Below are 27273 nucleotides of genomic sequence, written 5' to 3'. Positions count from 1 at the left end.
ATACAGAAGCACTTTACAATCAGCCAGGTATAACAAGACCTAGTTTTGTCTGGTCATTTTGTAGGAACTTAGGACTGCAAGGTATGAGCTTTCCCTTACAGAAGAATGGTGACCTGCTGTTAATGAAGGTTTTAAGTTTCTCACTATCTTGGACTTCATTCAGTAAGATATTTGAAATGGGATAAAAAATATAGACACAGTGAAATACAGAATAACCAGAGGCACCTGGGGACACCTGTTTGGAGAAAGAAAAAAAAAAAAAGCAGAAACCCTGGAGAACCTGCAATGCCCTTCAGAACAAGATCACAGTAGCGCAGATGGAAAAAGTGTGATTAGAGCAAAGTCCCTGGAACCACCAATTGCCAAGTCCACTGACATACTGAATACCTAAACCACCGGCCGTTCAGAAGAGACGGGATGTCCTATTTGTGCAGCTGTACTGTACCAGCCCTTGTCCCAACGGACAGATCACACTTGTCTCTTCTGTGAAAAGTGGAAGAGGAAAAAGGAAGAGGAAGAGGTCACTGCTGACCCTAATTCAGAGGGATGCTGCACAAAGGAGACACAACGTAAGAGAACATGGGTGTTCAGAAGGGCAGCAGATATACAGCAGAAAATAGGTATCCAAATGGAAACCCCTCTGTAAGTTATATTTCTATAAAACTCTGAAATGGTGTACTGGTGACCAAAAGAATAATGAACAGTTGAAATGTACCTAAAAGAAAGCTCTGTTTGCACCTGTTTTGCACAGAAGTCTCCGTGTAGGAATACCATACTGCATCAGTTTCTGTATAGCATCATGAGATGCCTACCTACGATTTAACAGAACTTGTTGTGTTAAAACACACTCTCCAAAGCATGTGCATATACACATCTGGTCAAGCACTGAAGAATAGGGCCAGATTCCTTTCATTCTACTACACAAGCAACACTGCCAGGGAATTCCTTCTATACTGTACTAATTGCACAATGTCCTTTAAAAAGTGAATACTTAATCTAATCACATCCAAGAGTAGAACCAAAAAAAATGTCAGACTTTATTTATAATGTTAAAATGGTTATACAGCTTTAAGTTTCAGTACACACACACAAATCAATTCCTCACTTCTCAGCTTTGAAAGAGACAGAAAATGGATTTTAAAGCCAAAGTCCATGAACCCTTGAGCCATATGGAACATTTAAGTTTTTATAATGTGCCGTCACTACAAAATATAGGAAGAAAACGTGCTTTATTAACACTTGCCTCTATTTGCTCCCCTGAATCCCATCACATCAAAATACATCATTTCTAAGATACACTTATCAAGTCAGAAGAACGTTCTTAGCAACACACAGGATCAATCAATAAGCCCATTCACCCAAATATTATGCTCAATATTGTAAGCGTTCCTAAATCAAGCTTGCCCCAATTACACAGCTAACTAAAAATACAGCATCAAGCAGCCTGTGAAAACAGCTGCACACGCGAACAGCCAGGGGGGCTGCACAGCCAAGCGAGGCCAGCGCTTCCAAACGCCAACGTTATTTCCGCAGGAAACACAAGCACAGCTTTGCTGCTCGCTGTGCACCCCTCCAGTTTGCTGAAGTGGGTCTGCAGGTAAGGCGTGGAAGATGCACCCACGGACAGAGAGTGTGACTGCCCTTGCACAGGTCAGGAGTGCTGCCACCCACACGTCTTGTCTCACCTTGACGGCGTGTAGTTGTCCTCACTGCTGCCTTACAATATCCACTAGGGCTGAAGTTTCACAAAGAATTTGCTAGGGTGCAACCGCAGGCTGGTCCAGAAGTAAGCACAAGGAGAGGTAGGGGAAGATCAACATAACGCGACAGACAGCACAAATTCAGCTCCTTCCCTCCTGCTACTTTCACCTGCCCCCACAAGACTTTTTTTTTTATTATTATTATTTTCATTGGTGGTATTGGGTTTTACACGGCATGGCAAAAACTATTTTTAGTTCACTAAAGGAATGACATGCCATTTTAGGAATGGCACATGGCCTATTTTGAATACTTCCTATAATAATTGTTACGGTGTGATTGTGACAATGTATACGCATGATGGAAATAAAGCTGTTTTGTTTAAAAAAAAAAAAAAAAAAAAAAAACACTTCTGCAAATAAAAATCTACATTCTTCAGCCCCTGCCATTAAAAGCAATGGTAATGATGGCCTCCCTCCCCTTTTTTAACTCCTCAGATTCAAATTGAACAGACTGAACTCCAGAATGACCAGAAGAATTATTTAGTATGTTATTTAGAAGATTATTTAGAAGAATTTAAGAGTCACTTACAGAGACAGAAAGGTATCATACTAGGGATTAATAAGAAAATAAATAAATATGCCTTTACTCTCAAGACAATTTCAGGACATTTAAGTCAGTCGCTCCGCATGAATTAAAGCCAACAGCTTCTCACTTATTCAGTATTATTTGTTAAGTCCCTGATAGTTTCATCTGGGTTTGGCAGCCACAGAAGAAAGTGCAGTCAAAAGCCTGGCACTTAAAAGCACAGACTTCAGGGTTTTCCGAAGCATTAGTTGCAAGAGCAAATACATTGTTAATTAGTCCAATAATTGCATAAAGTACATAAAATTGCATAGCACACAGTTCAGCACTGGAAGCACTGCACATGTTGGCTGCAATACTTGTTTAGCATACTTGTATCCATTAGTCAAACTATTTTAAACATTATCTATTTTTTATATTTTTTTTTTTCCCTGAAGAATCTGTAGTGAAAAACAGATCAACTGAGTCTCCTTTCTCTGTGTACAACCAGTAACTGTCATTATTTTCCTTGCCACAACACGTTCCTGAAAAACACAGAGGTGGCTATCAGCATTTCTCTAGCTGTTAAGTCTGTTGTGGATTTTTACAGCCTTGACAGACAGAAAGGACTTGCTGTAAGGGAATTCAACTTGCTAAAGAAGTCACCTGTGTAGTGAAGTTGTAGAAGGAAGACAGAACTGTGTGTATCATCCAGTCCTCTCCTTGTGCCAGAGAACTGGTCCCTCTTGAGCCTCTTAGAAGCCCTGATTTCAAATCTCTCAGACAATAGGATTTCCACCCCTTGCCTTAAAACAGATTTGCAATGCAGGCTTTCACTTAGTGAAAACAATCCAGTATTCATTTTCCATGTAATACTAAGTTTACTTTGTTGCTGAAAGTGATAAGCAATATATCGCAGCTTGTGTGTTACCAAAAAGAGCTCTCATTTTTGGCAGCCACAAAAGCATGCTACAAATAGTTGGGTTTCTTTGTGTTTTTTTTTTTTGTTTTTTTTTTTTTTATGTGGTTGTTTTTAAGCAGAGAGAGTCATTAAGTTTCTGTGCATTAAAGAAAATGCAAGCTCTTCCCCACTCTGCTATTGCCAAGCCGAGGCAGCAGTGACCCTGAAGGCTTGTGGGAATAACCAATTCCTCCCGCTCCTTTAGTCGGGATTACGAAACTCCTGAGCAAGTCAGCTGCCCTATCAATCTAATTAGCTATCAGCTAAAATGTTATGGCTCAAGACACCAACAGGACAGAGTTATTCCTGAATCTGTAGACACAACATACACAGCATTTAAGGTGTGGAAGAGGCAACTTAGGTTGGAACTAACAGTCAAAGGAAATGCAAAGCACCTAATTCACATCTAAATAAACTTTACACATTTTCTTCTCCTGGAATACGTGTGTTCACAAGCACACAACACAACAAACACTGCAGAGCAGCAGTCTCACTGCTCTCACAGCCAGCACGCTTCCAGTTCTTCTGTCTGGAAGAGAAGCCCTTGGTCCTGCCACGTGTGAAGAAAAAGCAATGATTTGCAAGAATTTTACTGGTCACCTGCAGAACGTTTTACTCTTGGCTTTTCCTACCTTGTTGCTGCCTCAAAATTCCCCCAAAGGGTGGACTTGTTCCAGGACTGCATTCTGCAGTTTGCTGGACACCTGTCAAATATTTCTCTTCAAAGATTCTGGTCTTTTATTTATTTATTTATTTTACAGAAATCTGGGCAAAGTTTCACTGAGAAAATATAAGAGAAACAGACAAAAAAAAAAAAAAAAAAAAAGATGGACTGAGGGGAAAAACACAGAAGCAGGACTCTGTTTTAAAAAAAAATTAAAAATAAGCTACCTACACAATCATTCTTTTACATGTCACGTTGATAGTATGCAGGGTTCCTCATTCAATTTGCTGAAAAATTAATAAAAATTTGAGTGTGAATCCTCCATCAGCTCTCTACAGTGTCTGACAGCTGCTCCTCGAGTAAGTGGCTGGCACGATTCACGACAAACCTATGGGAAATGATCTTCACTTCATCCAAGGGAAACTTTTTTCCAAGTGAAGACCAAGAGCTCATTTTGAATCAAAGATCCTTACGGTATAGCATGTGAAATGTGACTTCAGTGTACCAAGACAACTTAAAAATATTTGAAGCCATTTTGTCAAGTCCAAGAAATACAGGAGGATACAGAGAACGTCAAGCCGAAGCTAGCTCAGATGATGGAAGGCTGCAAACATTAATTTACCTTGAAGTAGATCACAGAAGGTCAGAATAACTGCCAGACACAGTTAGTCTTCAAGTTAAGCTCAGGAAAGCGAACCTTGTCAATCCTATGCAAGAAAAGTAAGAAGATGATGTCCCCTTCCTCATCGAGCATGTCTGCTCCACAGCCTCCTCTATTAAATTCAAATACTTCTCCTTGCCTCTCAGAGCTGGTGGGAAGGATTTACCAGGGCAGGAGGGTGGAAATGCCAGCGATGGGCCAGAGATCATGTGGCAAAGCACTCCAAGGTAGATGCAGCTGAGCAACGGCCTGGGAAAATTTGTGCAGAGGACAGATTTGCCAGAGCAGGTCACTGGCCATTTGTATCAGTAGATCACAGCAACACTTCAGGCATGAGCAAACTGATCAGCATCAGACCCCCTTCAGAATGCCATCCACAAATTTGTTATCAAGAAAGCTGGGAAAAAAAAGCAGTAAGACCCATCTGCCTAGGAAACAGAAGGAATGTTTCTGGTTTTGGCACCACACCCCACTCCTTCCTTGTGCTTACTAGCAATCACACCAGAGCAGTGTGAGCATGCTAGGTCCCAATTCCAAACAGGAAAGCTATCAGCTTGTGATGCAGCTGAAGTTTCTGGATTACAGAGCAGTTCAAGATGAATCTACCATGACCAAGCAACTTCCAGAACGCTACACACTGAGGTAAGGAAACAGAAGTGAATAGTCAGCTAGCACAGCTTTTACAAAACGTAACAAGCAAGACCTAAAAATCAGTGACTTAAGGTACAAAACCATCAAAGTTTTGGACAGCAATTCTTAAGTAGCATTGAAGATCGGAAAACAATGATTTGCCTTTTCTTGTCTCCTCACAGCTCATGCAAAACTCTCCTACCTTTTCTGTGAAGCCACCAGCTAAGAATGTGCACCAGTACCAAATTCCTCTTTTGGCTATTTCCCTACAGGCAAACTCTCTTTACAGCGCATTCCCTGCTTGAGTGTTTAATGTCATAATATAACAGACACCTTAAAAAAGGTTGTGGAACATTGATGTATTATTATGAACTAAACTAGACCTAGGATTTTGCAGAGTGAACCTAGTAAGTCAGTGTTCCTATAATGATACTTTAAAGAAAAATCTATGCAACTTTATGCAGATGCAGACCGCAATCACTTAAAATGAAATTCAAAATCTTTTCTTCTTTCTGTGGCCTATCACTGACAGGACACAAAAGAGAATATCCTTTTTGTATCAAATCCTACAGTGCCTAAGCATTCTACAAACAAACAAACTTAGCTTTCCAACATGCTTGTAGGAGACTTTCCAGCGTGCCTGAAATCTTAAAGCACTTCATCCACTAACTTTCATTGATCAAACTGAGCTACAAGTTCAGAACAGCTAGCTTTCTTGTTACACCAGTACAGCCAGTTTGATGTGCACATGCAGACACACACACAAAAATCTACTCAGATCAGCTGGCATTTACCATTCATGAAGTCCCATCAGCACTTCTCTTACAACAGTGCTTATGCAACTTGTGCTTTGTACGCAGATGTAACTCCTGATGTAAGTACATTCAAAGAGCACAAGAAAGGATTCTTCTGAAAAGAACGAGTGTACCTGATCCTCAGAAAGCTTCTCATTATTTGTGGCAGAGGGCATCTAACCTGTTGCTAGTATCAGTAGGACTCTGGTCAGTGAAAATGACAAAGGAACAGGAACATGCATGGCTCACACAACTCAAAGAACTGGGACTATTCAGAGTTAAACAGCCATTCTGCTTTCAAGTGATTAAGGGTCATTACTTGAGACGATCAAGCTCAGCTCTGTTTGAAGAACAACCGCAGGACAATCATGAAAAAGTTTAAAGCTACCTTAGGAGTCTGCAAGGGAAGCAGCCAGACAGATAAAGAATTACCTCTTAAAAAAAAAATACAAAAAATGCACTTTCCCACCTTATATATGACAACATCTGAACAGACTGCAGAGATCACATGAGCCTGAAGACAAGAAAACCTTGTCCAGCTAAAGCCTATCAGGATCTGAAAGCACACTTCAGACATGTTTGATTATGCAGACTATCCTAATCCTTTAGCATATGCTACAGTGAACAAGGTATACATTTCACTAGCTCCGTGTTGTCAAAAGAATGTTCTGAAAACCCAATATGAGTCATCTCATTTCAGAATGGTTTAAGAAAGAAAGCAGAAAAATGTTTGGGTGAGGCCTAACGGTAATTATGTATTACAGGCTGCTCTACAAAGGTAGATGTACTTATTTTTTAAAATCTGAGAAACTCTCCTAGCAGCCATCATTTCGGTGCTGCAAGCTCAAAGCAGTAGATTTATCTGTCTTGTCAGCATCATGCTTAAGTCCCAAGGAGGAACAGATTTCCAGACTGGTACAGAAAGGGTTATGACCGCTTTCAGGAGGCTTGTCATTTCACACTAAAAACCATTTGATTCCAGAACAAGATATTTGTAGATACTTTTATCCATTACATTTGCTTAGCAAGACACCTCTTCACAGCGTAGCAAAAAATGTGACTGCGTATGCCCACATATGCAAACTACTACCCAGCTACTGCAGTCAGCCACCAAAAAGACTGTGTAGTTGCACTTCTTTAGGTATTTGCAGTAAGTTTCAGTACTCACACAGGTTACCTGAGCAGTGATAGCTCTACTCTGGCATTTCCCCTGTGACTGTATTGACCAGAGTACCACAGGTATGGTCAGTCACTGCAGCGACACCCTGAAATGCAGGATGCTATCGAACAGGGATAATTACTCCCAAACTAGCAGAAGGTAGGACCTGATGCCATCTGCGCTCTAAGCACGCTCTCTACCACAGATACACACACAAAGACTTTTCTGTCAAGGAAATTGTTTCATCCTACGATGGACACTACAGGTACATACATTTAAACCCATCCAGAGAACTGCATGCCCTGTGTTTTTCAGCAAACTAGTAAAGTAGTCATTAAACAAGCTGAAGCCCTTGAGTGACTTAGTCATCATCACATTCACTATGCAACCCATTACAACTTTGTAGAGGAGAGTTTGTTGAGGTTACTTCTAGACTATACGTTATAGTAAAGCAGTGCCACTAGCAAATTTAATAAACATTTTAACTGCATTATTTTGGCTTGAGTCTGTTATGTCCTTGGACAGACAGCTCTTACTCTTACCCATATTATGTACACAAACCATTTAGGAAAATATGAAAAAAATAAGGGAGGGTAACAGAAGCAGGATCTTAAAGGTTTTGGTACCCAACATTATTATACTGAGAGACGTGCTTTATACTATATGACTCCCACTCCTGCTTATCAAAACCCTCTACACGCAAGACTACATTTCTCACTTTATCTTGACACACTCTGCATAAACTAATAGCTTCACATTAAATCTGCCTTAATAAAAGATGTAGATTACAATATGAATTCTTGTGCATTATGGCTATACTTCGGTCTGGTTGGAAAAACATTTGTCAGGAAGAGACACGACAAACCTAACTGACCCAGTACAAATAGCAATTTTACATTTGTGACTGGAATACTTAAGTTACTGAGTGGGTTTTTTGTTTGCCTTTTTTTTTTTTTTTTTTACATAATCATTTACTATATACTTACTGAAGAAATAATCCCTAGAACAGGTTCTTCAGCACATTCACTCATTCCCCATATTCTAATGACTACACACACTTGAGCCCATTTGAGCTCACAGCTCTTAAAAATGATCTTTGAGTAGTTTACCCAAAACAAAATGAAAATGGAAGGGAAGTGAGGGGAAGATGACCACACCCACCCACCCACCATAAATGTGCCTACTTGGTAATACAATGAGAATCATAAGGAACACGTATTCAACGACTGAGTTACAAAGAAAACACCTTTGTGGTTGAAGCTCATTAAAATGAATTTGCCTCAAACTGCGTACTTAGGTGAGGTAACAGCTATACGTTTCTCTTCTCATTATGATTTTAGACACCTACTATGGCAACAGGTGGTATTTTAGTCTGATCTGGCAGGCTGTTCTTTCGCAAGACTAACAGTCTTGGAAGTATGTATTCCAGAATTAAACTCTACTGTTCTCAGAAGTTAAATAACAACACCCGTAAAATTAAAACAGCAAATTCTTTACTATTTACATCTGTAACATTTGCACTGTGCACAAGAACTTTTTTTTTGTTTAGAGCTGTATATATTAGCCTGTAATAAATTCACATGTAGTCGCATTTATTTTATTTATAAACATGCATGTGACATTTAGAAAAGAAGTTTTCAACTCACTTATTTCACTAGCAACCTGGTCCAGTTTTTCTTTTGACCTGCTGATTAGAGCCACCTTCATTCCACGCTTTGCTAACTGAAACAAAACAAAAACAGGAGACATAAGGATGGTCATAAATCGCTTCCAAATTAATACCTTAATTACAGGAACTGCATGATTTGTCAAACATGGTAACAGTATTTGAGCAGCGGATTTGAAAAATTACAGTTTCAAATAGAGATATGAAGGAGGAAACAGGACAAATACAGGCATGCTACTTCTTGAAATTTCTTTCACACCAAATTTAGCATTTTGTCAGTCATCCCATACAGGGGTATAAGGCACATTTATACAACAGAAAACCAACAAGAGATGTTTTACAGACCCTTCCCCATACTGCTGCAAGTCCAAGCAAAGTCATTTCCTACAATTAAGCTTAAAATGCCCACCCATGTTCACCTGAACATCTGTGTTGCAAAATTACCCCAGCACTTAATACTTCTTTCCTTTATCAACTGATTTAAGAAGGATTCAGGCTCCACTCTTAGTTTGTGCTAATCATAGGTATAAAGGTCAATTTACTCACACAGTTCTTTTAGGGAACCCACCTGTGTAAATTAAGCTGTGGCCAGAATATATCCCAGTCATCAGATCAGACCTATCTATGCATGTTTGTAATACGATCTAGCAACTCAATTTAACAGACTCTGCAGAAAGACAGCTATGTATCTGAACCAGCATGGAAAATAATAAATGATCTTTCTATTATAACTGCCCGTTTCAGTGAAAAGTAAAACCAATATATCCTGTTGTTATAGGCACATAGTTTACTGGAACAATTTTTTTTTTTTCCAAGTCAGCTCTAGACTGCTGACATGATGTTTGCTTTCTTTCAGCAGTCATAAACTCTGGGTTCACAGGTTACTTAACCAGATACCTTAACTGTGCAAGTCTCAAAAACAGATCAAGATCAAGTAAAGCCATGCACTTGCATCTCATTAGCAGACTCTCAGCTAGTTTGAGAACTTCCACTGCAGGAGCAAGCTTGAGAGAAATCGCTGCCATGATGACACTGAAGGGATGCACTGAGGAGCACACCCTAAGTCTGGAAATGGAAACCAAACTGCGAGACGAATTATCTAAGTACAGAGCAGATAAAATGACCATGGAAAGAATCTGTAACTAGGAATGAATACCACCTAAGAAAACTAATCAATCTTGGAAAAAGATAGAGTGCTGGCTGACAAGTTCTCTTGCAGCCTGATGCAACTTGATTGGTTCCTGCTGAGCCTCTCCAAATATTCACTGGTAGAGGCTGAGTGAATTGAAACAAAACACACCAGTCCAAAGAGCAAGAGATCCTCTGAGATTCCAGTAACTAATTACGTTTTTTACATAAGGAATGAGGAAGACCCAGTTGCTTTGAAGATAACCTGCCATTATACCTGGATCTTCAGCTGATGGCCCTGGGATCACGAGAAGCCTGAACAGGAGGACCTTAAACTAATCACAAAAATTAATCCAGAGTAGCATACAATGAGAAGATGCTCTGTAGCTTAAGGATTAATTGATGCAAGCAAAAGTCACCATTCTAAATTGAGTTGGTGGATGTAGGTGTCTAATTTCCATAAACCCAATATTAGTAACTACCACATTTTCTACTTCAATAGCAAAACATAGCTGCTGTTAAAGCCCTTTCTCTCCAAAATATACAGGAACGTGATTGACAGCCCTCCAAAGCAGAGTTAAAGCTCTTGTTAGAGCATGTATAGCAAGAGGATCTACAAAAAGCAGTACTAAGGAGATGTAGATGTGCAACGCAGTGTACTCAACTTGATCACAACCACTAGCTTATCATGAGCATACAAACATGTCTAAGATTAGCAAAAGCAAACAGCAGAAATTTAATCAGGAGTACAGCAATAAAGGGGTAATAAACAGCAACTCCTGAGTATATCCTTTAAAAAAAAAAAAAAAAAGAACATGCACTGCTTTGGAACCTTGACTGAGCACGAATTACCTGGGCAGAGAAGAACACTTACATTTACCAGGCCACTACCTTTCATGAAGAAATGGTCAAGCAATGAGAAGGATATTAGTGCTGAGCAAGGACTAAAGGTTTAAATACTATAACAATGAAAACTATAAAAACAGGTTATTGCTTGGAAAAGAAATAACCAGAGCAGAGTATAACCAATGAATCCACACAAACTTGTAACGTTCTTCCACCGATAATCGGTGACATTGTCAAACTTTTGAAGAGAAGATTCTCACCACAATTATATTTCTCACTTAAACTCCTCCAAGGAGAAGTAATCTGCATGATTATATTCACAGTTGTGAATGCCCGAGCAGCTGTATGCCAGTGGCATTTATAGTAACCTGAAGGGAATTCCTAGAATAAAGTCAAGCCTTTGCTGGCAGTCTTATGAAGACATCCCTGGAGTTAATTTGAAGATTGAGAAGCCTTTTCAGGTATTCCGTATTTCACCTGCATCCACTCTTGACTTCATCAAGGATTCTTGATCCACCTAAACTACCAATGGGTAAAATGTGTTTTATTGTACAGCCCAAGAATGACTACTCGTAACCTTTGGGGTGCTCTGTGCCTACAGCAACTACAGCAAAGAAGCTGAAGCATCAGTGCTTCCCAACAAGACCTCATACTTGTGAACAGCTTTCCTGCTGTTTCAGAGACACCAGCAGAACTTAAATCAAAGCTGCAGTTTCAGTTGCCTGATAACCTAACACATAAGGCCCCAATGAATCTCCTGTGATGTTCAGGGGGCCATCTCCCACATCAGAGGACTTCCTTCCCCTGGTACTAAGCCCTGGGCACAGTGACCTGCTTCCACTCACTCAAGGAAGTTATTTAAGTGTTGCATAATTTGTTACAGTGCCATGTAACTGCGATAATTTGGCATGTATGAGCTGTCAGCTCTGCACAAGAATCAGGTGCTCTTGACATCAGACTTAATTCCCTTTGCAGCCAACTATCCCCATCTTGACCTTGCAGGGCAAGGTGCTACAATCTGCAAAGCAAAAAGGAACCTAGGAGAAGGGTGCGCATGTAGCAAGGCACACAGGATGGAAGGGAAATCTGAAGGGTGAGGACTACCCTTAAAGAGGAATGGTACTTCCCTGTGAGCACTGCAGAAAAAAAAAAAAAAATATCCAGAAACGAGAACCTCTCACGGCTCATCTCCTCACCCAAAGTCATGCTGATGTTTCAGAGAACTCAAAAAAAAAATAAAAAAAATGAGTACAGACAGGCTCACTTTGATACCAGTGCTGGAGCTGGAAGTTATTTTTGCTATAAATTGTTGTAGTCAGCACTATTTGTCATGATGTTCTTCTGGGCTTATAGGCTAAATTGCCCCATACTAACGGGCACTTTCTGTCTTAAGCAATATGTTCCGGTACCATATTTGGAGCACACATATCCATCAAGAGCAAAACTACAGTAAAAGGGAGAGAAGTAAAACCCAGGCTTCAGAGACTTCATGAGCTATAGGGAATAATTGGAACATACTGCAGGCAGATAGAGATGCCGTTTAGTCAATGCCTAGAAATACTAGAAGGAAATCCCAAGGGCTAGGGAAGTTAAAATTATAGTAACTTAAAACTTAACAGTAAAAACTGAAGGACAAGGTCAGGGCTGAAGACAGAAGAAGTCAAAAATAATGGAAAGGAACGAAAAGGGATCTGACTTTTGGCTGGTCACCCGAGGGAGACAATTCAAGAGACCTCAATGTCACCATGTATGTACGTTAACGTAAGGGAATAAGGCTGCTGCTTGATATCTTGCCAAGGATCAAGAACACCGTTCCAAATGGTAGGAATTCTTACCTCTTTTGCATAGGCTTTTCCAATCCCATCAGTAGCTCCTGTGACCACTAGGAAAGAAAGATGGATATCCATTAGTTGCTTCACAGACATAACTAAAATGGGTGTTCATTAGGCTATGCAAGTACTCATCCCAGCCAAGAGACACGTGGGTCTCTGGAACAGGTGTGCAATTTAAAAATTTACTAAAGCTCTGAGGGAGCTTTATATATATGAAAGCAGAGGAAGGGAGAGTTAGGAACCTAATAGTTGTTTCCAGAATTATGTTCAGCACCTCATCCCATGCCAGGTTTCTGGCCCCCTGTGCTTCTTCAGAAGCTTTGTGGCTTGACAGATTTCTAAAAAGTCATTTAACTGAAAAAGCTCAGTTATGACTACTAAACCTGCTCTCAACTTAGTTTTTAGTATATAGCAAAATAAAAAGCTTCTTAAAGCCTGTGAGAATTCAATAAAACAAACATTTTACGACACGTCTCAAAGCAGAAGGCATCTGCTGAATGACTCCCCAGCAGTTTTCAGACCCCTGTGACCATCGTGCCTACCGCCAGTAAGTGTGCCTGACTGATGCAGCCAGTCGCAAGCTGGGCATCCAGAGTTCAAACTTTTCCACTTGTGGGTGGACTGGGATCTGTGTCAAGCCTCAAGTCTTTCTAGGATTCCTTACCACATGCTGAGAATCACTGAGTGACTCAACATGCCATTAGTTTGACAGATTATTCCAGGGCTCTCACCACACCAGTAGCTGATCATCTCAGTGTACTCACTAAACAGCAATTCCTCCACCCAGAAGCTGCTCCTCCAGCCACTGTTTAAACAAGCTAAAAACTAGACGTGCCTGCAGGTGACTCGATGCAGGTGCCCCTCACCGCTCTGAGTACTACCCAGACATGAACGCACACATTCCTACATTTATCCCTCCCCTGGTTTCCAAGTTTAGTCGCAAGATGCCGTAGCTGCAATACGGCAGAGATGCCCACACAAGCACATCCTGCAGGCACAGGCTGCCGCAGCTACCCGAGTTGTAGCTGTTGCCTTGTCAGCCCCCACTAATTTCACCGAGAAAGCCCTACGTGCGTCTCACGCTGCTTTGCCGCTTCCTATCCCACTATAATTAGGCAAGTGCAAGTAAAATATCTTTGTAGAAACAAATCCACATTTAGAAAGGTCCCAGCACTGGTCCAAATGATGGGAAGAGGCAGACCTTGGAGAAAACACCAAGACTACATTCAAGGCACCCGCTAGCTGGCAGCCAGGCTTGTGTCAGTATTGTTACCCACTTATCCAGGAGGCAGCACAGCCCTGCAAGACGATGCCTTCCCTTTAGTTCAAGGACTGCCAGGCTTCAATTTCAGCATTGCTGACCTCAGGCTTCACATGAAGCAATAATCAATTGTGATAATCCATAAACAAAATAATGAAATAGGGAAGAACATAGAGAAAACCTGCACCAGCACCACTCCCTGCTGGTCTTACAGCAATAATTGGCCATAATTCAAGTTGGCCCAATCTGAAAAGCATTCAGCTTCAATGACTTTTGGAAATAGGTTGCCTCCTTGTTCCAATTAGTGATGCATCTACAGAGCAGCCCCTCCACCTAGCACTTGTTGACAGTTTCTCATCCTTCCAATTCAAAACTCATGGACTTAAAAGTTTTGCTCCCGGATAGCAAGCTCAGCATTTTTAAGCAGTGTTTTGTTTTCTGACATCCCTCGTTGGTCAGCCTCTAGCAACTGAAGCTGAGGAAGTGAGGAAGTGCGCCCTGTAAGACAGGGACTTAGAAAAGCATCTATAACACTTCAAAGGCTTACTAGAGTGCAAATACAATCTCAATCCCAGATTTTTTCCCCAGTTATTCGATCCATTGCTTAAGTAAATTGTAGTAGAATTGGTTGGAGCATAAGGCTTGAGCTGGAGATCAGGGTGTTCAAAACTGACCTACAAGTAACAGGACATTTGCTCCATTTTTAGGAAATTAGTATGATACAGGTAAATGATGAAAAACACTGTAAAATCCCACCAAAAAGAAGAAACTCTTGGGCCATGACTTACATTAAGGTGCGCCTATACTGGCATGGAGGTCAGCACTGGAGGATTGTGATGGCAAGCGCGGACAAAAAAAGGGCCCAGTCCAGCCAGCAAGCTGCAGGAACTCCCCACTTACAGGGCCCTACCGAGCAGCTTGCTGGGTCAGGAAGGCTGCCCCAAGAGGTATTTTGGGAGCAGAGAGCAACGCTTACACCTGATGTTCTGAAAGCAAGGAGACGGGAGGGGTAAAGGCAACCAAACTGGACAAACGTCACAGAAGTCAAGGTTCAGCTATCTCACATTCCTCCACATTTTGGACTGCCTAAAGTGTGAATGCTACGGGGACAGAGAGGGCAGTAGGGAGAGCTTTTGTGCATTAGCAAGGCACTTAGTTTTCACATCGATGACATAAATCTCTAGCTGCCATTCTGAAACCAAGAGTTGCAGTTTCAGCCACGCTGGCTACATCCAGAACCACACCAGTTTAACTAAATTTCAATTACCACCGGGATGTGTTGAAGCTAGTTTCAGTCCAAGTGCGGAGTAAGCTTTTAAATTTTGTTTCTTCTCCAGACTGCCTTCCAACAAAGAACTTACAAGCTGACTGCAGTTGGCAGAGCTGAAAGAAGGCAAAGCAAGCGGGGTAGGAATAAGTTATTGTCTGTGCAAGAAAGCTGCACCAGCTCCTAAGTGTGACTATACACATTTCCTCGGTAGTCAGACTAGCTGCAGGAGCTTCCCACTTCAGCCATCTGTTGTCTCCCGAAGGGAAGCGAGAAGAATGCCCAGGAAGCTTGTGTAGGAGCCGACTGAATTAAAGTTTGTCTGAATGGAAGCTGGGACCAAAGCACTGGCTGATTTTAGGCAAAGGTGTCGACACCCATCTTCCCCCGACTTTTGGGGCTGTCAAGGAAGTAAGGGAAAATGAGGAAAGGCATCAAGTAACATAAAACACCCTGAAAACAGAGAATGTCATCATTCAATAAACCAGCATACTGGCTTGTGTTGGGCTGGACATTGTGCCAGTGGAAGGTATCACTAGCCAGCAGCCAGCAACTCTGGACACAAGCTGTTTTACAAAATAATTAGACTGTATGTCAAACAGATTCCCAGGCCACACCACACTTCTCTGATTACCACTGTGGTGACTTATAAGTGACTTAAAAATCCATCAAGGCTTTGGATAAAGCCTTTCTATGGTGTAAGCAGATAAAGAGGAACTCCCAATGTAGTACCTAGGTCCCCAGAAAAAGCAATAGGGGGTGCTATCTGCGCCCCCCACCAGAGGAGGTTATGCCATACGTATGGTGTAGCAAGTTGGATTTTCTAATAAGGCAAAAAAAAAAAAAAAAATAATCTGTTTGTATGTCAGGTTCTAGCTGAGTGAAGTTTTTCATATGCTTAGTTCAAAAAGCCTGTACCAATCATCACTACAAGCTAAGAATTTCTCTAGAATACCAAAGTATCTTCTCCCAGGCCCTGAAATTCAGTATTATTAAGAAATATGTAGTGTCCGGCAACAATTAATTTTAAACACACAATTAAGTAATAACAGTGCAGATTCTAGAGTCAGGAAGGTTGAAGACAGAGGCACCAGACAATCCAGATGTTTCCTGTCTATAGGACTCACTGAGCTCCAGCCCCTACTCTCATCCTCCTGATGCCACAGCCTCTGGCACTCACAGAGCCGTGGATCTGCAGAACCATCACTCAAGCAGCATTTACTGTCACCTTCTGCAAAACTGGGGGGCAGGGGGAAAACAACACATGCAAGCATCGCACAGAAAAGCAATGAACAGATTTTGTCTAGTATTCGACAGCTTTGTATTTTATGCTGTCAGCTTCGGTGGCAGCCAGAGCATCAGTGGGAAACACATGCAAAGATATGGCTGGTCTCGCTGGAACGTGTACTTAAAATGAATGTGTACAATGATCGTGGCAGGTGTATTTCCACTTGTGTCCTATTGACATCAAGCCTCTTATTCCATCAGAACGAATAACTAAAAGATGACTTAAGTTATCGACTCCAGCTCCTTGCCCTTGCAATCAAAAACTATTCATTTAATAGTTGTTATCCACAGAAGAGTGAATGAACAGTTATTCACTGCCCTGTATCCACACCACCCAAGAAAGAACACCCAACAAATGTAGGACCTTTGGTATCTGACCACAGGCAATGCCACAGGAAGAGCATAGAAAAGCTCAGGATCACAGATCTCAGGTCTGTGCAACAGCAGAAAGTTTCCCAATGCATGCTCCAGTAGGGAGTGCAATGGTTCAGTCAAACTGCCAGGCTTGGGAGGAGGAGAAAACCTTTCCAACCTGAACTCCCGTGATTTAATCAGCTTCAGCCACGTGAGCAAGATGTGCACCTGGGTTCCTCAAGAGGTATCGATGTCACTTGGAGCACTGCTTGCCTCATTCAGCACACCATCAGAAGGCAGAGGAAAAAGGCCAGAATTTATTCCCTAAAACCTCGGGGTATTTACTGCAGAATTTTACAAGCAGCTAATCAAAGCCCTAAAATACAGGATTAAGTACATCACAGCAAATATGGAACAGAAAGTCTCCAGACCTTTCAATTCCCGTTACATGTATACTAACGAATCACCTGCACAAGAACTTGTATCACCAGTTTATGTTTTTAGTTACATTTAGATCCCCACCACATCATGAAATTGATTGTATAAATCCATCTGCACTTTAGGACAGTATAGCATCTTTGCCCTGAAGACTGTGTCAGAATTTTGCTTCCTATATGGCAAAAAGATCACTTCACAACTTCCACCTTGAGTTTACTCAAATATTTTTGACCTCTTCCAATGATCTCTTAAATTTAAGATAAAAATACACAGGAACCCATCATAACCTCCACTACCGGGCTAGTTATCAATAGACACAACTCTCTAAACCTCAGTGCCATCTAGCCACTTTGCCTCCACGTGTTTCACAGCTTCTGGCACATACCACAGCCATAATGCACTTGCATCACCTCCGATCTGGTACCAAACTCAAGGTAACCCCTGACAAACAAGGAGCAAAGATCATTGGGCTCAGTGGCCAGTGACATGCCCGCTCTGCGCTAAAAGGGAAGAGCTCTCCTGCTGTTGAGGGCCTCAGACCAGGCCTACAAAACACACTGCGTACACAGGCGGTGACTTTAGTTCAGAAGAAGACCAATATGCCCAGTGGTACATGGCTTCAGAGACTATAAAGAAGTAGATATTTTTTACCCAGATGGGTTACAAAGGGGTGAATAAGTGAATGCTTCCAGTAGCACCTGCATCCTTCATTAACCCCATGGCTAGATGCGTGCAGGACCCTCCCAAACACGAGGTGACCTAGAGAACATCCATCCACCACCTCGTGAGAGGTTTACTGGATGGCCATTGTCTGCTGTTAAAAGGGTGACTGCATCATGCAGACCAGCAAAAGCAGCACCTGGCAGACCATGGCAGCCTGGTTACCAACTGAAGTGAATATTCGAGGCCTTGAACGAGCATTTTTATCTGCTTCTTATCCAGCCAGGACATCTTAAAACAAAAGCACAGAATGGTGCAGTAAAGCATGAGGCAGGCATGCAGAAATCATCTTGTCTCACGACAGGAGCAAGGAGCAGTGTTTATATGGGGAGAGCGAGCGACGGCAAGCGCAGAGAATCCGACTGCAGCTCTGCAGAGCACTCACGCTGAAACAAGATTAGAGATTCGTGACTCCCCAATTCAAGGTTAGACTACAGTGAAGACAAAGCTTAAAGCGATCAAGCCTGCCTTCAGATACAAACATGTTTTCTACAGCAAAATAAGCTTTTTGAGTTGCCTAATGGAGAAAAAACATGGAATGCTTGTATCCAGGCACACTCCTTGCACAATGAAGCTAACAACTATTATGTGTGCTCTCTACTGGCTTCCTAGAACTACAAATTCATTTAAGTTTGGCCATTTTCCTGTTCTCATTAAGAGAAGTAAGTTTTTAGGTGATCCTTCAAAGTACTGCAGATGCACTCATGCACAGCATTGCCTAGAAGGAGGACTCAAGCTACTAACAACATCATTCCCCCTAGAAAGATGTGGGTCCTGCAATTTGGAAACAGCTGTTTTCTTCCTGCCAAAATAAATAAATAAATAAAAATCAAGCTAACAACCCTATCTGAAGGAGGGCAGCTCAGCTACAGCTCCAACCCACCGAGAGGGATTCAAATTTGTTGTCAAAATGGCCACTGCAGAGCAATTCTCCCAGCTACATCTTCTGTAGAAGAGCAGCCCCTGTCCTGCAAGACAGGCTGGAGACAGCAGCGAGGTTGTCACATCGCTGCACAATCCCCAGCTGCAGCAGACAGAAGCAAAAGGAATAAACTAGGAAGCTAGCGTGGCTTTTTAAAGCAATGCAGTTCAGAGAAACTTCCCAGCACAGCTAACCTTAGCAGAGGTTTAAAGTACAATGCATAAATAACTAAAGAGTCGAGATTCTTCTGCTACGAAACACGGAGGCTATATTAAGAATATGACAGCTCCTGGGGAAAACAAAAGCTGGCAAGGGGAGAAGAGACTATCCCTGCTTGGCATCAAGCAGCGCTTCATCTATTACAGATTTATATAAATCACTGGCAATTGACCAATACCGAGCTTCTAGATTATCTCCAGCCAACAAAAGTACTTTAGTCTGCGCTGGTTAAAAATATTCTACTTTTTGTCCTCAGCTTGCTAGGAACAGCTATTTTTAGTAAGAGCCCAATCAACCTTATCAAAATCAAGCATCAAAAATAGACTGGAGAAACACTGGAAGCAAACACTATTTTTAGCTGCTCTGTCTATTCCCTGCCGTTACCCACCGAGTCCTGACTGCACAGCCCATGCACGAGTGCTTAGTTATTCTAGGCAGATCCTCATCGTGACCCTTTTTTCCCTGAACACCTGAATGCAGAAAACACTCGATTGATTAAAGATTAATACAGCCGCAAACCGTGACAGCTGCTTTTCGTCTGAGTGCTTTTGGGGAAGGGGAGAATATGGAATGACAGAGAGCTTGCATCAGTATTCCTCCTGGGGATCTATTACATGGAAAGAAAATTGCTATTTCAATTCCCTTTTGTTGCTAAAAATAGCAGCCCCAATTGATTCAAGCAAACAGGGCACCGGCTTAGCAATGCCAAATTTAGAAACCACTGAAGTCCCAAAGAGTGAACACTAACGCAGTCTAACACATGCCAGCTCATATTTAACAAAGAACAAAGAAGATAAGCATGCCGGCTGCAAGTTAATAAGACGGCAGTAACTCCCTGCATTTTTATGAAATAAAAACAGAAAACTTGGGGCAAAAATAACACTAACTTCGCTTCTGCTCCTGGCTTCATTTGCTGAACTAGGAAGCCTCATCAGAAAGATCATCTGCATCTCATCTGAAATCGCAGAATTTCTGTGTATTTTTTTCGTGTAAAGGGTTTTTTTTCCTGCACAAAGGAGCTAACGCCTAATGGTCAGGCTCTGAAAAGACAGGCTACAGAAAGAGGTTCAATTCCCAGAACCAAACACTTACTTGGTAACAGCTTGTGTCTAGGAGCTAGGATTGTGGGTAGAAAAATATTCTATAAATATCACAGCACTGACAAGTTCCCATTTCATCCAGAAATGCAGCAAGAAAGGTTTTGGGGCAACACACTCCTAAGATTTCTTTAGACTTGAGAGCTAGAAGCAATCTAGAAAGCCCAGCAAGAAAGCCGTGCACACACAGCAGCTCACGAAAGCCACGGGGAACATTTACGTGCTCTCAGTTCCCATTCCTCCTGCGCTGCATCTCCTGGGGATTCCCTGTACCCACACTGAACTCCAACCTTTGCCGTGAGGTCTCTTCCCCCAGCTGGCCCCAGGGGCTGTGCGATGGGCACAGGGTCTGGGGGATGGGGAACTTTCTCCTCCTCTCTCCCATGCACAGCAGCTCCCGCAGCACCCCACACCCAGCTCAGAGCTATGCTGCCGGCCACGTTACCTGCTCAAGTCTAAGTCGAGTTTAGCACATGCAAAGCCTCCAGCTGCCTTCTGCTCAATAAGACTACCCCAAGAGTTGCTGCATGTTACCAATATTGGGCAAAAACAAGCTCTCACTTGGTTTTCATTGTGAAATACGTGACAGACGTTCACTGTCACAACGAGCATGACCGCTCCAAGAAAGCACATGCCACGGAGGTTGTTCTCAGCACCCTTGGTGATTCCTCCTGCCTCTAGGAGAGCACAAACAGTAAATTTTAAAGATCAGATAGCTCAGGACTGGCACCATCTGAAGGCTTTTAGCTTGCTTGCTCGGAACTATGCATAGATAAATTGCTTTTCTGAGAAGGAGCAAAGAAGCCAGTGGAAGAGCCTCCAGGTTTGAAGTCTGCAAGACTAGAAGAAGGCTCCATACGAGAAGTCACTAGAAGTTTGACTTTTTTTTTTTCACTAAATATTTGTAACAGGCAGAAAAATAAATCTGAGTTGGTGACATGGCAACAAACAAGACCCAACACCTGAGAATACAAAAGGCTAACACGATGTTGGCAAGCTATGGCTGCATTCGTTTGAACTCAAAGCTACACAAGTTTTCTGAATAATCGGGAGCACAGAAAAAAGCAGAGACTGGGATCAAATGCAACACGAGATCCATTTTTAATCAAAAGGCAATCTGTGCCAAACTTTTTTTTTTTCAAAGTGTGATTAGCCTAGACAAGAATAATGCTCCAAACCCATGAGGCAAGAGAAAATCATTTTATATCACGACCATAGGAAACTACTAGTGTGAAGGTGACTGGGACCAAATGCAGAATCTCAAAATACCGTCAGGAACTAGCTGGGGAGGAGTCTACAACTGCTCATACAAAAAAAAAAAAAAAAAAAAAAAAGGTGTGGGGGGTAATTTACCAGGGTAGGAACAAATTACTAGTTACACTCCTTTCAGACTGACCTCAGCACAGACCCCGTTCAGTGCTGGTATCGGTGACCACTGCACAAAGAAGGGGATGCTTTATGCAATTCCCAGACAACCTAACTACTAAAAAGGATCACAGCATCCCACCACACGGAGTGAGAGGAGTTTACAGACCATGGTAATAAAGCCACGATATTACCAGATACTACCCAGTGACATGGCAGTACCAGATGTCAAGTCGTGCTCTTGAGACTAACTTTGCTTGGAGTTGAGGTGACGATTGTAGGCAATGGAAGAAAGGTACCTGGGGTGCAGTGGTTGCATATAAAAGGGACTATAAACTGCCATTCTGATGCAGCTATAAAGACAACTTATATAACCTTATTGCAGCCACCGAGGTGTTTCCCGTCGTAATAGAAAGCAATAATACATTTTAAGTAATTTAAATGGGAACAGTCGCGAAAAAGGGCTGCTAAGATGATTAAGAGCTGCCTATTTTGGGAGATGAGTTTAAAAGGGTTTTGTTTGCTCTTCGTGAGCTCACCAGAAAAGGAAAAGCTCAGATTAACATTGGGAAGAAAATAGAAGGTGGTCACAAGCACTCCTGGAAACGAGGATGTCTCAAAGGAGAAAAAATTCCCTATATGACTTTGAAGACCACAAGGCAAGGAAGCTGAACTGCTGAAGGAGCTTCGAGATACCAGACAGCAGCGCAGAGCACGACAGATGTTACTCTGCAAACAGAACTAAAAACTTGCAGCAGGAGTTGGTGTGTTCATTAGTATCCAATTCAATAGACTGGAGGGAAAATGGAAAACAAAACAAACCTGACTGCAGTTTGATTGTTTTTGAAACCCTGTATTAATCCCATGCTTCTAAGACTCTCCCAGGTCGTCAGGAGATAGTAGAAAAATGCTTTTTTCCCCTCCCCATCCCAATGCACAATTTGACTTCCAGCATCTCTGTTCATCTTTTAACAAGACCGAGGCTGGCTGCAGCTAGATACAGGAGATGAACGCATGGTGGTCCTGACAAACCTGAGGCTGATCTCAGGAGCTTGACTGCATGAACAAGATTTGAATCAGGAAGGGGCTGGACCAACAGGGACATTCCCTTCTCCCCTTAAAGACAGCAGAATCTGAACTTCCTGACTTTTGCAGATTTTCCCAAATCAAAACCTTGAAAGTAGCAAAGTTCTTGCATTTGTAACAGGATGCTGGTGAGCGCTTTTGTAGGCACAAGACAGAGGTTCCCTTTATCCTCCTGGGCTTCCACATCCATCAAACAGCCTATGACCCCACGATACAGGCGACCGATCAGTTCTGCATTTGAGCCAAAGCAAGGTACCACGAGTATTTCCCCGTCTCCCCCTCAAAAACATGTAAAACCACCAAACTTGTCCATCCCCAAGAGCCCCTAAAGAAAGGGGAGAGCAGCCCTTATGCCACAGGTGCAGCAAATACTCTCTCCTCATTTAGCCAGAGTACATCAGCACAGGGCACAAGGTGGAGAACAGCTTTTCAGTGCTGAGCTCGGTCTGCAGCAGGCAATGTAAAGCGACTTGGGTAGCCACTGCCAGAGGTGTTGTCAGCCCACCATCATTCATGCTGGCAGTAACTTCAGTCACCTTCCACAAGCATCTCCATATTTGCAGCAAATTCATCAGCCTCCAAACAAATCTGGGGCACGAATGAAGCAATGAAGCCATCTGACAGGTTTTTAAGATCACATTGGGGGTGTTAAAAGCCGTAATTCTTTGCTGTACCTCATAAGAGACCTCATAATGCATTGGCTAAAGAAAACCTTCTCTCTATTGCTTTCAAACATTGGTTGACATTTCATAGCCTCATAATTAGGTCCTGAACTATTCAGAATTATACAAAACATGGTCTCGAAGAACCCTTTAAATGAAGGTTTGAGTACATTTTCAAGCCTAATGCATCATTCAGTACAGTCACGGCACATCCTGAAGCATCAGGTCACTAGAAAAAAAAACACAGCTAACTTCATAAAAACACCCAGTTATTATTCACCTGTTCCCTCCGTTCACACATATCCAACTGGGTACACTGACAGGGAGGGGAAACCAGCAGATGAGCCCCTCAGAGGAAGAGCTGCATCCCCAGAACAGACCTTCCACCTCAGAAGAGAGATGCAATGCACCCAAGACTTGGTCTCTGGTAGTGCTGGGGAGAGAGTTTAAGAAGAGGCCAAGCACAGCAATACCCCTCTCCAGGATACTCTTTCTGTTTCCAGCTAGTGACTTCAGGATTTGGTGCACTACAGCTGGAGATTTTGGACAGATTCACAGGAGAGAAAGCTATCAAGATGCATTACACTAGTATTTTTTCTTTAAATCAGTATCATCGTTTAGCATCTAATACAGACTGCAACTGGAAGCTACAGAGCTGAACTACACCCTGCATGGGAAACAGCACCCCCTCCTTCTCTCCTTTTGGAAGTGAAGTGCAAGCTTTGGATTTGGTGCTTTCTCTACCAGCTCCTAATCACAGTAAGTGACACTGATCACTTAGCTCTCCTTCCACCCTTTCAATTGACACTGTGGACTTCCAAGTCAATGTATTTATTGAACTAGCAAATCTAGCATATAAAAATGTTTTAAGGTTAGACATTCAGGCAACCCTGTGATATAAGTCTATCAGAATGTCTTTTGACTAGAGGCTTGCAGATAGAAAACAGAATGTAAGAAGTGATTAAATACATTTAAAATATCAAAGTGATCTAAAGGTATTCCATCTACTAGAAAAATCATGCTCCTTCTCCATCTCCATGATTAAAATCCTCACTTCAAGTGCAAGCTGGAAAAAATTTCAGTCCATCAACAATACACCAAAATTAGGAAAACCAAGGAGCACAGCATACACTAAAACAGTGACACTATAGATGGTGATTGGCAAGACCTCAAAAAAAATCCAGCTCCAACGAACCCCCAAGCTGCAGAACTGCTCAGACACTTCTTCGTCACCCTCATCTGCACTCTGCCTTGTGCCAAAGATAAGAAACGCTTGCAGCACCTAAGTCTACGTGGGTCACTGTGCCCAAGACAAAACATTCTCTGGGAAAGATGAGTGGATGCTTTCTGGGAAGACAGAGAGCTACAGACACTCTCAGGGGCCGGCAATCACATAACACAGCTGTGCCAGCTTTGAGCTGATAAGGCCATCCAGACCCAAGTCATCTCCCTGAAGAATCTCCTGGAGAGCTCAGGAACCATAAACCCACCCCCGGCTGCACCATCCTGTTCCTCAGCCCTCCTGCACAGGAGCAGCCTCATACGTGGTGGAGCTATGCTGGACCAGCCACGGCTGTGCTCACTTCATGCAGTCACTGAAGTGTTTCTTCCTTACACTGCTTTCTCCAATAACATTTATCCAACCTGGGTATCATGACCCTTCCCGACAGTAAGCCATTTTAGGTCCAGCCCCAAATTCTTAACCTCTTATTTACAACTTCATTTCAAAACAAAACAAAAAATCTGAAATATATGAGCTACTTCATTTCTGCTGGAATACCACCTACCACTCTATCTTTTTCCAAAGGGCCACTTTCCTAGGGCTTACAACCCCTAGCATATAAAATGAGAAGGGGAAGAAGTTCCATTTTCAGGAATGAACATCACAAATCAGGACAGCTACTTATCTGTGTAGAAGCAAAGACATGTTTTAACCCCAAGAAATGTGTATCGTTATCTTGCACAGCAGAAATATAATTGATAAAGCATACCTCTGATAAGCTACTTTTTAATTACGCACACGTAGGGAGGTTACCACATCAACCACTCCACATGCTCCATATAATGTAAGTGCATAGACAAAAGGTGCATGATCGGACATGAGAATCCTTCATAGGAAGGTCTCAAGTCTACAGTGCCTCTACAAATAAATAGGATTAAAATCCAACCCTTCCTCCCCTGCTAAAGAAAGCTAACCACCATGTGCTCACGTGGAGTCTAAGCACACCTAATCTCCATTTTTAAGGTAAAAAGAATATGACTATCCATCCCAATCAATTTGTTGCTCTTACATTTATGACCACCTACCATTACCCTGAACAGCACTCAAGTGCCCCAGTGAACCAGCTTGGGTACCAGCAGTGCTGCCAAGACTTCAGAAGTTTTTAAAGTTATCGATAAACCAAAACTGCTCAGGCCAGAGTTGACCAGACCTTCAGCTACAGGTGGAATACTTGCACCGTTTTGCCTTGTCTCACCCAGTGAGATGCTCTTCCAGTGTTTGAAGCGTGAGGCCCCACCATTTGCTCAAGGTCTTTGTGCCCAGCTAGTGCACTGATGGATGGACAGATGGGGCAGCCACAATGAGGAGGGTCTTCAATGCAAGCAAGCACCCGTAGCACGTGGCACTACTGCCACGAGAGGAAATTTGTGCTACAGATCCATGCTTGCTGAGAGTCACTGCCTGATCTTCCTAAAAGCTCATCCCTTAAAGCTCCTACCAGCATGCACTAGCCCCTTCTCCTCATCCCAGGCCACGAGAGGTATCCCCACTGCTATTTTCAGAAGCCATCTGACCTATACAAATTTACAGCAGGGAGATCTTGAATAGCTTCTCCAGGAGTAATTTTATTCCTGATAGATAGCTTCGCATAGAGGCTCAGGGTATTTCTCGGCAGCGCTGCCACGGCCACATCCATGCGTTTTGGGGGTGCGCGGCGATGGAATCAGTGGAGCCCCAGAGCCATCTCCCCCTCCCATCCCTCCAGCTCTATCCACCCGAGCAGTTCACCCATTACAGACAATAAGCGAAGCTGCGTAAGCAGCCGAGCACAGAAGATGAATGAACCGGGTGACGCTAAAGATCTGTGAATTGAAAAATCCAGTGCATGAATTAAAATCCGCACCCCTCTCCCTTTCCCCCCAAAAGGGATTGTATACAGCAGGGCATAAAAGGAGAAGGAGGGAGAGAGAGGTGGAAAAAACGTGGTCTGACACATTTATAAAAACTGATGGCCTGTCACCCAGACGCTGATGAATATTTTTTACAGGATAAAAATGGCAACCTAGAGTCTAAAAATAAAATGCTGTGCTGCAGACCTGTCTGGTTCAGCAACACCACTGGAATACAAACACACTCCCTTGCTGGTACGGCTTGACTAAGATTTCAGAATAAGAGAGGAAAAAAAATAACTGTAGAACATACCTTCTATTTTCAAGGGAAAGGATTTAGATTTTTTATTTTAAGTGAGAATTCAGATTAGCTTTATACTTTGTTGGCATTGTATAATTGCAATTTAAAAAATACTCCTAAATTTTAGGTGATTGATGAGGATGGCAGACTACCTTGTGCTGCACAAAGCAATTCTTTTCTCTCCTCCCCCAGAAAATTACAATATAACAACATATTTATCAGTGTCTTTAAGTTGTAGCTTTAGTGAGATTAAAAATATATTTTTAGCCTCATGCTGCAGACAGAACTGTGGACACTGCTACTTCCAAACCCAACCCACCCCCAGGGACAAAAAACAAGAAAACCTTTTACTTCATTTTGCCTCAAAATTAAGACTAAAAAACCTGCTTAGCCGAGAAGCAAAAATGACTGAACATCATTCACAAGAAACCCTAATGTCTCGAGTCTATCCACACTGCAGACAAGCTGCCTTATGCAGTACAGATGCTATTTTTAGCAAGTGATGCAATAGCTGCAAGGGCTCTCCCAGAGCCTTTCATTTAAGAGCCCAAGCCATATTAAAACACGTTACAAGAAACAT

The 27273-nt window shown here is 42.3% G+C and overlaps 1 protein-coding gene across 1 annotated transcript in view; it reads right to left on the bottom strand.

Moving 5' to 3' along the window:
• Positions 1-27273, bottom strand: part of HSD17B12 (hydroxysteroid 17-beta dehydrogenase 12) — a gene marked incomplete at its 5' end in the record, with an annotated part of 74982 nt that overhangs the window by 36685 nt on the left and 11024 nt on the right. Inside the window, 2 exon segments of the mRNA XM_082762620.1 lie at positions 8778-8853; positions 12607-12653. Coding sequence (XP_082618746.1) covers positions 8778-8853; positions 12607-12653 — 123 coding nt within the window.

This window comes from Aythya marila (genome assembly GCF_965140915.1).
Source record: "Aythya marila genome assembly, chromosome: 5".
Classification (NCBI taxonomy): domain Eukaryota; kingdom Metazoa; phylum Chordata; class Aves; order Anseriformes; family Anatidae; genus Aythya; species Aythya marila.
The sequence above is the reverse complement of the archived record's forward strand: the minus strand, read 5'-3'. Positions and strand labels throughout refer to the sequence as shown.